General features: G+C 44.5%; 1 protein-coding gene across 2 annotated transcripts in view; it reads right to left on the reverse strand.

The window, feature by feature from the left end:
- MAP4K5 (mitogen-activated protein kinase kinase kinase kinase 5) overlaps window positions 1–13,315 on the reverse strand; it is a 72,561-nt gene extending 59,246 nt beyond the window's left edge. For both annotated transcript variants that reach the window (XM_055716114.1, XM_055716113.1), the window contains exons 1-2: window positions 13,071–13,315; window positions 12,545–12,747 (exon numbers count right to left, since the gene is read on the reverse strand). In XM_055716114.1, the coding sequence (XP_055572089.1) occupies window positions 12,545–12,652 (108 nt within the window). In that variant the 5' untranslated portion in view covers window positions 12,653–12,747; window positions 13,071–13,315. The remainder of the gene's footprint in view (window positions 1–12,544; window positions 12,748–13,070) is intronic.

A 13,315-nucleotide genomic window follows, 5' to 3' on the forward strand; every position in this document is an offset into this window, starting at 1 on the left:
AGATTTAAGTAGAAAAACCTAACTCCAACAAAGCTGTTCAGTAATTGCCTCCTTAAAATTTCAATTCTTCAGAGATGAACTCAGTTACAAAACTAAAAGGAACAAGCTACAAAATTGTCTTCATGAAGAAAATAGGTCTGAGCATTTTGTTCTTTGTCGTTGTTATTGTTAAATAAAGCAGGGATCAGAACTGAAAGAATGAATAAAAAAGCAGCTGTGTAAATCAAAGTAGTTAAAAGAAAATTAGTTAAAAATAGGAGTGAGAAGATTCTTTTTCTGTCCTAAGATTAAGTTTTGGTTTGCACTTGTATTTTATCAATTGTCACCTTCTTGGGGTGGAAGATGGGTAAGACATAATGATATCCTCTCGATTTCATTTGTGTACATGTGTATACATAGCTCAGTGTACCTGCTTCTTTCTGACTATTGGGACAATATCACTGTTCAGCTGTTTCTACTGGAATTAAATCCAACATTTATTTACAATCTTAATTTGATATCTTATGATGATGAAATAGTGATCATTAATATTTCTAATTCAGTAGGCAATTCAAAAAACACAGCCTGGAATTCTGTTGAAATAAACAGAAGTGACATTTTTGTAAGCTTTTTAATGAGGAAAACTGCAATTTTAAAGTGTGCTACATACATGAGAACGGTTAAGTATATGTTTTGCACTTACGCTGATTAAGAGAGGAAATATGCTGCTATTTCATAAGAGATTATATCTTTCACGATTTTACAGCTATCATAGCCTCTCACATCTGATTTTTAGCCAGAATGGAGGAGAGAAAAGAAACGGCTTTGATTTTTCTTTTTTTAAAAATAATTTTCTCAATTTTGACTGATCCACTCATTTAAATGATGTAACTTGAAAATAAGAAACAAGTTTTTTCTACAGCTTAATCTACAATTGTCAAACATCAGTTTCACTTCAGTAGCCTGGTTTCAAGCACTTGGCCAGTTTACTGGTTCAACTTTCTTTAAAACATGGACCAAAACCATACTGTTCAAATAATATGTATGCTACAGAAATCACAATATTACAGTAAATTAGGCCTGATGATTTAACTGGAATTGTAAAGAAATTTTTTTTTATTGTAATATGCTTCAGAACATTTTCCATCTTTCCTTACTCCTCTTTGTTTCTACAAGTTTTTAAACTCGCCTTTGTTTGACCCCAGAGGCTATTTAGGCAATGCCCCTCCATCCCAGGAAGCTGCTCCGCCTGACAATCCGCTCTCCGATTTTGCAAAAGTCTACAGTTCCCACCCCCAATAAATGTAATCCTCTCCCTTCAGCAGCTGTGTGGATTTTCCATGGACCAGCCTTCCTGAGCCAGACACCACTAAGGAATGTGTTTGACAAAGCCGGAGGAAATCATGATAGGGACTGTGTGCAGCCACTCCTTCCCCATTCCCAAAATTACCCCGCAGCTTGCAAGCACCCTCTGCTCTAGAAAGCACAACAGAGTGCACAGTGCAGGGAAAGTCACTTCTTTACATATACAAGATTTCCTCTTAGCATGAGGTTGTAATCCCTAAGGGCTAGTTCAGCTGTGCCGTGCATTCAGTCCTCAGCATCCTTGTAGTCAAGATAGCTGGAGAGGGACTTTTTACAAGGGCATGAAGTGATAGGACAAGGGAGAATTGCTTTAAACTAAAAAGAGGGTAGATTTAGATGAGATATGAGGAAGAAATTCTTTGCTGTGAGGGTGGCAAGGCACTGACACAGGTTGCCCAGAAGCTGTGGGTGCCCCGTCCCTGGCAGTGCTCAAGGCCAGGCTGGATGGGGCTGGGAGCACCTTGGGTGGTGGAAGGTGGGAACTGGGTCTTTAAGGTCCCTTCCAACCCAAACCAGTCTATGATTCCCAAGAGCTACTATGCTGGAGATCTGATGATCAGTACACCCACTTAGAGAGGAGTAAGCCATGGGACGTGCAAGAAGTAAAACACTGACCTGTGGGTTGTTTTTTGTTTGGTTTTTTTTTTCCTTAGGTAAGACAGCAGCAGGCAAAACACAAAGAACAAATGAAAATCAGTCCTGTAAATCAAAACAGATTATAGCTACATCCTTAAGTAGAAACCCTTAGCTGTCATGTGTAATATTACACATACTATAACATCTCTGCAAGATATGATATATCCTGCAAGTATATTCCACCTGCAGGAAGCTTAAGATATCATTATTGCCCTTCTCTGCACGCAAACAGCAGAGATTGAACTCACCACGTAATCAAAGGGCATCCACGCAGGGATCACATGCAATTTCCACCTAAAGCTTCAGAAAGTTTCCTATAGCTAACTAAAGTGATACATACGGATATGAAGTAATGAAACCATGGGAGTAGGAGGGCCAAAGGCGAAACATCAGGATGAACTCAGCATCCCGTGAGGCTGCATCCCAGGGAATGATAAAGCTGATAAGTAAATAGCCTGGCACCACATCTCTCTTAGGGCAAACCAAGCGCAGCTAGCCTGGCCAGCAGGCAGTATCTCACACACTTTCCACACCTTGCCTGAAGCACCACAGCTCGGAGAAACAGAGGCAACAACTGCTTCAACTCTCTCAGAATTTCATCATATCATACTTTCATGGAAAAAACCCACAGCCTGTCTGTCCTCCTCCACTTCTGCAGGAGCTAACTTTGCCGCTCAAACCAGCACAGTCCGTCCGTACTCAAGACATCCCACTGCAGGATTTAAACAAACCTCAACACCCACGGAATGAGAAAAAGGAAAAAATTATGTTCATGTACCCTAAAGAGGTGGTTGGTTGCGACTGCTGAAGCAATGACAGATCATAAAACATTCTCAAGATCTCCATACCCATCCTCTTAAGCCCCTCTGTCCTCAGTCTGATATTGTGAGCCAAATTTAAAAAACAGACTCTCTCTAGACAGGATCTGTTTGGCAAAGGTGTAAAGGCACTATGTTAATCAGAAAGTTAGTCGTGCCTCTTCACAATTAACCAAGCAGCAGAGGATCAGGACTCAAACAGTGCTTTTAACACCGACATGCCTGCCTGACAAAACAAAACAGCATTATCAGAAACTGCTTCTACTGTCCAATTACTGACCCAGACTCTTGCTAAATAGCATGCTGGTGAGGGTATTTTGATTATGCAGATACACTCTGCCCAGCCTCAGAAACCCACACCCCTCATGATCCACTAATGCTACAAAAGCGGTGCCCACATAGCTGAGTTAGCTCAGCTCCCTTCCCTCCACATACCGTATCATTATCCTCCCCTGCAACAGAAATCATCCTCTTAAGGCAGGGGTTATTTAAAATGGCAATGCTTCTTTCACAAAACAGTGAAACGAAGAGGGATCTCAGCTGCTTGAGAGAATCTATCATATTTAAATTAACAACATGCCTCTGACAGACAATACAGCTGTGAATACCTGCAAGTGATAAAACAATTACTTTCCTTCCCTTACCCCACCGTAGACCAAATGCATCAAAAGAAAAATTTCAGCTGCTGTTTTCAAACCCCTTATAAATACAAGACAAATAACCTGAAACTGTTAATCACTGGAGAGCAATGAACACTTATTAGGCATTGTTTGCTGACAAATTTTAATTCTTTAAGTTTGATCAAGACAAAGATGGTATGGCCCCACCTTTATTCTACCTACCATGTTTACTTTTCTGTGCCTGTGCAAGAGACTTTACCACTTATCTTCCCGTAAGATGAATGACTAAATCTCCCAAACATCTTTGGGAGCCTAGTGATTATAATTTAACTATTATCTTGCATGTCTGTACATTAAACAGCGAGTTAAGGCAAACGTAACACAATTCTACATTGCTTCAATAGCAATGATCAGCAGAGAGCCACACACGCAGCTGACAAGACAGCAAAAACAGCTTCTTGGGGTGGGCTAGCCCATTAAATGTGAGAAGAAATGACATCTTTAATGCTGCACAGGAAAGCGCTACAAGAATGCTCAGGAACGATTTTTTACCAATAAGCCAATAGAACCCCCTTGAAATGACCTCTTCACTCTGTGACGAGAAACAGCACCTGCCTTTCTGGAATGTCTCAAAACTCACATTTCAACAGGCTACAAATCCAGCTGTTCACACTAACCTGAAAAGGTGTTTCATTCAGCTTTCTGGAAACGTCCAGCCAAACCTTCCCCATCTCTACAAAAACATGAACCTTCTATATACTATATTCATGCAGAAGACACACAAATAGACCTGGGAGAAGAGGAATTCCAGCATGCCAAAATATCAAATATGGCATTAAAGATGCCATTTGGATGGATCAGCTCAATAAACACAGCAGTTCTGACCACCAGGATTGCAGGTCAGCTCAAAGCTCCGAGGGCTACCCCCGAGTGCATCTCGCACTACCTTTTTTACTATCTTCAGAAGCAGAGAAGTCAGTGAAAACAAATACAGCCATATAAAGGGTAACAGACTAGGAAAAAGTACTGGGAGAGGCTAAGACTATGGAACAAAAGCCTTGGCACTTCTTAATTCTCTCTCCGTTGCAACAAATTCCAGATTTTTTACTGCCTGCTCATGACGTACTGCCTGCTCATGACAACCAGTGTCTGCTCAAACTATATCTTAGTGTCCCACAGTCTCAAAAGTGAGCAACTCTGAGATCTGTGATGCTAAATGCACTGGTCCCATAATTTGACTATCTCTTGACAGAGCAGAGGGAACTCAGTGTCCTGTGTCTGACAGCTCTGTTAGTGGTCACTGACTCAGAGATAAGATGTTAGCCCTTTCCCCAATGCCCCCCGCCCCTTCCTCATGTTTCTATGTAACCACACCCCCTCTTGAATCCCTTTCCTTGGGATTTGATGGGGCAGTATGGAAACAGCACCCACAAAACAGATTTGCCCCTGACCTCCAGTCCCAACTGAAGTAGAAATCAGGAAGCGACTCCTTTGCTCACACCTCCTTTCACCAAAACAGTGCCAGAGGTCCAGAGACATGGTCAAGCTGTGGCTTCTTGGCATGGCATTTTCCATCCACCACAGGGGAAGGTGAGCTTTGGCTCTTCAAGCAGCAAAGAAGATCCTTGCAGACACTATCCACCATGCTGGATAAAATTAACTACTCTAATGCTTGAGTGAAGGGATTCAGAAAGCCAAAGAGCAGCATGGAAACCTCTCTGTCCTAAACACTGAAATTTTCCCCCAGTCTAGGAAGGAAGAGCAGTTTATCCAGTCTCTGTACACGTAGCCTCAGATCTTCACGTGATGGAGACGCTTCCTGCAGGCCAGCCACTGAGGAACACATGAGAAGGCAGATCTGGGTCTCAAAACAGTGCCAACAGGCTAAATATTATCCAGCAGAGGAAGACACCAATTTTGCTGAGCTGGTCAGGTGGCAACAGTGTTAAAAGGTGTTTCAATCTCAGTAGACCTGCTCTGCTATTTTGATAAACAGAAGGGACCCCCATTTTTCAGATAAGCCACTCTTGAACAGATTCCCAAATGACAAAAGGGAAAGGGGGTGGGAGATGCATGACAAATACGCTGTGTGGTGCTGCCTGTGAAAACACGCTCTCCAGTCCAGCAAACCACAGCTTGGAGGAAAACGTGGTAGTACATAATATAGACACCCCTTCATTATAATTAGACAGATTTAGTTATCCTATCAGAAAGATTACTTGGAAAAGCCAAATGGGAAGTTCAGATAAACTATTTCTGCAATACCCCTTCCATAGGTACACTCTGCAGGGAGATTTGGCAAAGGCTGGTGGAATAAATTGTCTTGCTATTTTTCAACGACTGTCAGTGTCAGGTTTGCTGTATTTACCTACTCCCATTAAAAGCACTGCAGCATCTGGTTTTATAGATCACAAATGCAAGATCTTCAGCAAAATACCCTGCCCTTCTTGTTGATTGGTGGTCCTGAGTGCATTTAGGATTCAAATAAAAAGTTCAAAGGCTGCTGCATCTACCAAATATCACTGAGTGCTCTTATTCTAGGAATCCTTCAGAAATTTGGAAAGTACTATTCTAACTTCTTGAAGAAAAACACAATCTGAAATCCTAACAAAAGTGCTAGAGTGTAAGAAAGTCTTGACAATCTAAAATGCAAGGCATGAGGTTGCCTTGAGTTGAAGAACAACTTTTATGAATATGCAGATCTACCTGTTTTGCATTGCTCTCAAATGGAATCACCTTGGGTTGATGATGCTGCCTCTTTTCATTCACAGCCATAACCAAGAAGCCAGGTGCCAAACATGAATAAAGGTGGCAAGCATATTTGTTTTTCCAGCTGCAGGGCGGATGGACAGTTGCTGGTGTCAGCAAAATATGCTGGCAAACTCTGCTATGGCCTTGCTAACAGGAAGAGCTATTCTCTCTGACACGGACGACCTGCATACTTCTACCACGCACCTCTGCTGATGGAACTGGGAATCACTCAGACACCTTATGTTATAAATCTTGGACACATCAACGTTATCCAAACACGTTGGCAATGAAAATGATCATTGCATCTTCTGGAGACAAAGATGAAGTAGATACTGGTATGCAAATGTTCTGATCTTTGATCTGTTCTTCCTTTGCAGAGATTTCCTCTGCTGTTGCGGGGGTGGGTAGTGTGTGCGTTTCAAAAGGGATGTTCGAACTGCACTATTCACTTCCTCTGAATGGATAGCTCACGTTGAAACAGAGCTCTGGTGCAAGGCAGAAAAGGCACAGCTCACATATACAGCACCTCTCGTGTTCGACATTGGTCTCCAAAAACATGTGCAACATGCAGGGAACAAAAGAACGTGCTCTAGTTAACTCCTTCCTGTGCAGGTCCGCAGGATGCCTCAGCCTCCCTCACTGATTGTACCACAAATAAATGAGGAATAACAAAATCATCTACCCAGCAGAGTGTCTCCTGAAGGATAAGTACTAGACAGTTAATACTGCAATGGAAGACTATACATCAGAGACAAGGCTGGTACCAAGAGGACAATAAACTCAACAGAACAGACTCTCAGTTCCTCCTTGGCTTCAGAGACACTGGGTACAGCCCTGGTACTTGACAGAAGCACACTGAGAAGTCACTATCACTCTTTCTTTGGCTCCTCAGAGGACCTAACCCAGGAGGACAACTCCCTTCAAAAGAGCTGGAAGAGAAATCAGACCTGTTTTTAAGACCTCTGAGACTACCTGCTTTTGAAAGTAAGAGACAAGGAGAAACAGACATAGGGAGAAATACTCCTACTTCTGCCACATAACCTACCATTAACAGAAGACATAAGCAATGGGAGGTAATGTTTAAAACCCAAACAGCTTTGAATGTTCCACAACAAAGATCAAGTGCTTAATAAGAAAAAAAACCTTACAAATATTACACATGGAAAAGCGAGGGCTTCCCCCCAGCTCCTGAATATCCTAACAAAGATTGTCAATAAACCACTGAGCATCTTAGTTCTCAGCAATACATATATATCTCCTACTGACCACATCCTAAAAGAAAAGCACGCAATTTCCCAGAAGAGAAACTCAAGCAACAGAAACTCACAACCACTGGTTTGATGCCACTCTAAATACCTTCATATGGAAAACCTAGAGTACTTTTAAGAGTTCAGCATGGCTACTGCAAACACTGCTAACCAGAAGGCTTTGATCTCAAAAGGAGGAGTGGAATCCTCCAACGTGACAGATGTTTTATAGTAATTTATATGTATAAGCTATGTATATTCACCAGGGACAGAAGTGCTGAATCAGGGATGGCCAGTCCAATTGGTCTGCAGCTGCTAAAACATGTTTGTATGAAGTCGGGAGTATGTGATTAAAAATTATCATAGCCATAACTGTACTCTGGTATTGAAACAAAGCCATATACTAAGCAATGATACTCCATTTTTAACCTGTTGACTTTAAGCAGTAGAAGGTTTTAACCAGTAAGTACTCATGATCTATGAAATTAGACTGACATTAAGAATTATTTTCAAAATATCAAATACAGGTTCTCAACAGCCTTTGCACCAGGAATTATACTCCAAAACTCTGAGAATAAGGCACTAATGACACAAGCAGGGCCGAAACTTGATTCAAACTGGACAGAGTCCCACTTCAATAGCGCCCATTAAAGAAAAAAAAATATTTTTTAAAACTGTATTTGAGCAAGAGTCTCTGTGTGCCATGATCCATTCCATTACTCACTATTTTCCTGCAGCAGTGATCAGCGGCAAACCAGCATATGTTTCTTCTAAGTTAATGCCTTTATCTGGTACAGGAGATTAAAAAAACAACCAACCCACCCCAAGAGAAGAGAGACTGAGCAGGTGACTCAAGAAGGAATGAAATTTCTATGATATTCAATAAAAATGGCTCTCTTGTTTACGGGTAGTTTCTGCTATTAATTTGGTATATTTCTCACCCCCTGTGCTTACTTCTAAAGAAAGCTACTGTAGCACTGTTCACAGTCCTGCTTGGAAGAACCAAAACAAGACAGCTTTAGAATTGCCGCACAAGATCATATTTGATCCTCTCAGTAAGGACAGACATCAGCTATTCACCCTGCAGAAGCAGCATACAGAGGGTGCTGGGCTGCGCAAACGCATCATCTTTCGGCTCAGCTGCCAAACAAGAGCTTTCAAAAAGACAAGTCTACATAAACCATCCTTTTGTTTCCCTTCTCCAAAAATGGAAGATTAGTTAAAACTCTGTTTGGGGCACTTGCATTAAAAACCACAAAAAAAAACAAGCCCTGTGTAGCTGAGGGAGAAGGAGACAGAGGAGGTAGTAGCGAGTGGAATTGTTCCCCAGCAAAGTCAACAGGCTGACAGTTTACTAGTCATCTTGTAGTCAAAGACTCCAAATTCCTTTTTACGTGCAAGGGGTGGCAACCCCACATCTCTTGCCATGACACAGGGTATTACTTGCCCTAAATCTCTCCACCAAACCTATTCCAACTCAATAATAAATACTCAACTAGAAAGTCCACACAGGAAATCCCAGTAAGATATAGCCAAAGTAAATGATTGCCCTAATGCAGCACTTATTTTCTGAATCCCTTCAGGACGTTAACATCTACAAATAACCATAAACTAAATGACTTGATGCTCTGATACAACCAAATCCCACAAGCTATCCAAATGGGCCAGTCTTCCACTACTCCACCTACTTCCACAAAATCTCATGGGCTGCAGAAACATGCACTTACAGAGCTGCTGATGTGAACTTTGTATCAAAACTGGCCTTATACAAATTACACTACAAGGCCCTATTGAAAAGCTGCAGGTTCACTGACAGGTCATGCTGGCATGAAATACCATACAGGGAAACATCTAACCACACCAGGAGAGTTTACCTGGGATGGGATCTGACAGGCCACTTCCTAGTGCTGGAGATTAAATTCCATTTACAGTTTCTAGTGGCTTTTTTCATTTTCTGCTCTAAGACACTGGTCAGCTGGGTGTTGCTGCATTAACCACACACACAATGTCTATTTCAGCATGACTGTGCTGAATAAACTTACCTCATTTTTAAATACTGCTTTGAGATATTCATGTATATGACCAAGGAGGGCAAACAGAAATCTTGCCAGGAAAGCCAAATTAAAATCTCACTCTCGTAGACCTTGCCTTTGCAGCATTAAGAGATACAATGCTGAGGATGCCAACCATTTGCCAAGGAGTAGGGACAAAAAAAAATAAATACTGTCAGCATATTATTAAGTCCCGGTGAGCACCCAATCTTCATTATTATAGCCTCTTTCAGAAGTCAGCGATTTAAGATAGCTTGATAGGATGCTTTGAGAGGTAAATTATTCCAATGGATTAGAAGTAATATCCTCTATGAAAAAGAAAATAAAAAGCTTCCCAATACAGATGACAACTAACACATCAGGCTTGTAATGGAAATTGTACTTCCAACACTGGTAGACCCAAACTTGGATCTACTTACACACTGTGAATAGATAAGAATACACTCTATGGTTTCTCCCCAACCCTGAAATGGGGGGTGTGTGTGTGGGGTGTGGGGCAGGGAGAGGGGAGAATATTAAAACAATGGCAACAATCCAGTACTTATGAGCAACCCTACAATCAACCATTGTGTGCCATGTGACAGACAAGAGAAAAAAACCCCACAAACACTGAAAACACACATTTCAGTTTTAAGCTTCCATAGTAGTAATGAAAAGCAAAGTGGGTAGGAGATTTTCAGAAAGGTCTTAAATATTCTTCTGTAACCTAATAGCGAACACAAATATTTGCTTAACCTCTGTCTTCAACATCCAAAAAAGAACCAATTACTCTAAAAGCTACCAAATGCCCCAAGAAGAATTTGAGGCATGAACCACCACCACCAAAAAGCATCTGAGGAAGAGGCAGATCTCCCACAATCAGAAAGGCTGCCTCATTTAGACATCCTAAAACCAACTGTGCTGAAGACACTGGTGACTCATTATTAGCGATGGAGCAAAGAAACCACTTGAAGAGGTGAGAGGAAAATTCCATTTTAATTTAAGAGTACTCTCTAGCAAACTCTGCCCAAGCTCTGCAACATAACAACAATCAGATATTCACTAAGAAATTCATTTTATAAACACTACTGACAGCCCGCAGCAAGCACAAGACATCTGTGGCAAGAAGAGACTTGCCATGAACTAAGAAAAATAAAATATAATGTTTATACATTAAGTCCTTTCAAGAAAAAAGGTTTACTTTAGTTACTTTTAAAACTAACATAGTGTGAACGACTTTTAAAAATAAGTTTGCTTTGCTTATTTCTCATAACAGCCAGGGCCATCTGATTCAGTATTCCCTTGATACAGGTCCTCCCTGTTGCAGGGCTTTATGAAAACAAAGAGCACACCAATGACCTAGAAACAAATGTAGGCTCTCAAACTACTTTAAACTCATTCACTTTATACTTGTGTAAGATTTATAACAACGTCTGAAATGACTTTCAAAGTCTTCAATTTAAATTTGCCAGGTTGTACTATGAGAAGGTTTGGGTTTATTCCTATCTGAAACTGTTTCAGGAACAGAAGACACATTTTTCATAACCCAAAAAATGGAGGTGGGGAGGAGGGTTATGGTTTGGGTTTTGGGGTTTTTTTTGTTTTGTTTTGGGTTGTTTGTTTTTTTTTTTAAGGGGATATGTTTACATGGCAAAGAGCAGAGCCATGCATTCAAACCAGCTCCGGAACCGGAAGCTGTATGACATGTCAGCACAGCACTCCACTAATTACCAGGATAATGAGAAGCAGAATATTTCTTTTTCCACAAAGAGATGACACAAAATACTTCTCTGCAACACAGCTAGTTAATTCTTGTCGTGCAGCCCTGTACTGTGAAGGCATACTCAACCAAAGTAGCTCATGGTATGCTGAGGTTTGGACTGACGAAACCTGAAATGCCCTTTTGAAGGATTTAGAGCTTGATTCCCTAGCAAAGAAGTCAACTGATCTGTGCAAAGCACTCTAGGAGAGAAAAAACCCAAAACAAAACAAAAACAAAAAAAGGGAAGAAAAAAAGGAAGGTAAATATGCACCATGAAAACTTTTAAAAATAACTCCCTGAGGCCATAAGTAACTATTTCAAAGGGGTGGTGGGAACAAGATCCATCTATAGAACTTCAATTTGAACATTAGCGGAGAGCCCTACTCCCAGCATGAGCAATTACTGCTGCCTTTCATGTGGCAGAGTAACACACCTTTTCTCCTACAGCTGGTTGTGTCAGGTCTATTTTAAACACGCTCAACAGCATTACAAAGTAAAACATTGCAGTGAGGCTTCCCATGTGGCTGAAAACTCTGGTTACCAAAGACAGTCTTTATAAGTAACCCAACCCCTAAAGTTGCCCAGCATCCCTGATGTCTGGGGAAACGACTCATGCTTCCCAGAGAGGCAGGCAAAGGCACACGCCATGCCTGCTCCTTCTCTTTCCCGTGGCCGTGGTTCTGGCGATGTGAGCACCAGTATGCACCGTTTCACGAGCATCCACCAGATTTGCAGCTGTAACCCTACCATGAGATGTAACTCCGCTCCAGCTTCGGAAGAGCTTTAATCTGCTTCTGCCTTTTGCCTGCTATTATTAACCTCAGGGATAAACTCGCACCCTTTTAATCAGGTGCTCTAACCGGTGCATTCTGGAAGCAGGTAGCACAGACAGGTCTCCTCTCCCTTCCTTAGCAGTTAGAAGTGTCACCCGCAGTATTCACCAGTTGAGACCTCTAAGAAATCACTGAGGGGATCGGTAAGGCAGGACCCTTCAATGCTTGCAAGAAGTCAATCCTTTTAAATAAAAGCGTTAAAGAGAAAGAGGGAAACCTGACGCTGAGGGAAACCCTGAGTCCACAGGTTTTTGAGAGCCGCTCTGTCCCGCCGCCCGCTGGGTGCCCCCGGCCGTGAGGGGAGCCCCGGGCCGGGCCGTGAGGGGAGCCCCGCAGCCGCTGCTCCAGGCCTCGAAGGGAGTCCCAGGCCTTGAGGGGCGCCCCCTTTTCCGGGCCGGCCGTGAGGGGAGCCCCGCAGCCGCCGCCCCGGGCCGTGAGGGGAGCCCCCGGGCCGCGAGGGGAGCCCCCGCAGCCGCCGCCCCGGGCCCGGCCCCGCCACTCACCTTGTAGACATCGCCGTAGGTGCCGCTGCCCACTCGCTGGATCAGCTCGTAGTCCTGCTGCGGGTTCCGCCTCAGGATATCCCCGCTCGGCCGCGCCACCGGCTCCATCTCCAGCCCCCGCCGCGGGAAGAGGAGCAGCGGCCGCTCTCCGCCTCGCCCCGCCGGCCGGGGTTCCTCCCAGCGCGGCAGCCGGCCCACTGCTCCTGCGGCGGAAAGCGCTGGCTGAGGGGGGCTCCCGGGGCGGGCTCTGGGCCGCGGCCGCCGAGACAAAGGCGGGCAGCGGGCGGTTGCCACGGCCGCTGGCGGCCCGGCGGCGGGGGCAGCGCCCTTCGCAGCGATTCCCGGGTGTCTCTGCGGCAACGGGGAAGCGCCGAACCCGGCGGGGAACGTTCGCCCCGGCCATAGTGGCGAGGGAGGTCCCGGCCCGCCGGCGCTGAGGAGGCGCCGCGGCCCGCCCGCCGCCGGCCGGGGCAGCCGCCAGCCCGCCCGCAGCCAGGCCCCGCCGCAAGGCCGGGCCGGCTCCTACCTGCGCGCCCTTTGTCCCGCCGGAGAGGGAGCGCCGCCGCCTCCTGCCGCCGCCGCAGCCCAGCGCTCCTCCCCAGCCGCAGCCGCGGCCGCGGCCCCCACGCACGCACCGCCCGGCCCCGCCGAGCCGAGCCGAGCCGGGACGGGACGGGTCGGGTCGGGTCGGGTCGGGACGGGGCAGCAGCGGGCCTCCGCGACGCCGCAGCGCCACGGCGCGGCCGACGGCCCGGCCCGGCCCAGCCCTGC

This window comes from Falco cherrug, chromosome 7, assembly GCF_023634085.1.
Source record: "Falco cherrug isolate bFalChe1 chromosome 7, bFalChe1.pri, whole genome shotgun sequence".
In the NCBI taxonomy this organism is placed as follows: Eukaryota; Metazoa; Chordata; class Aves; order Falconiformes; family Falconidae; genus Falco; species Falco cherrug.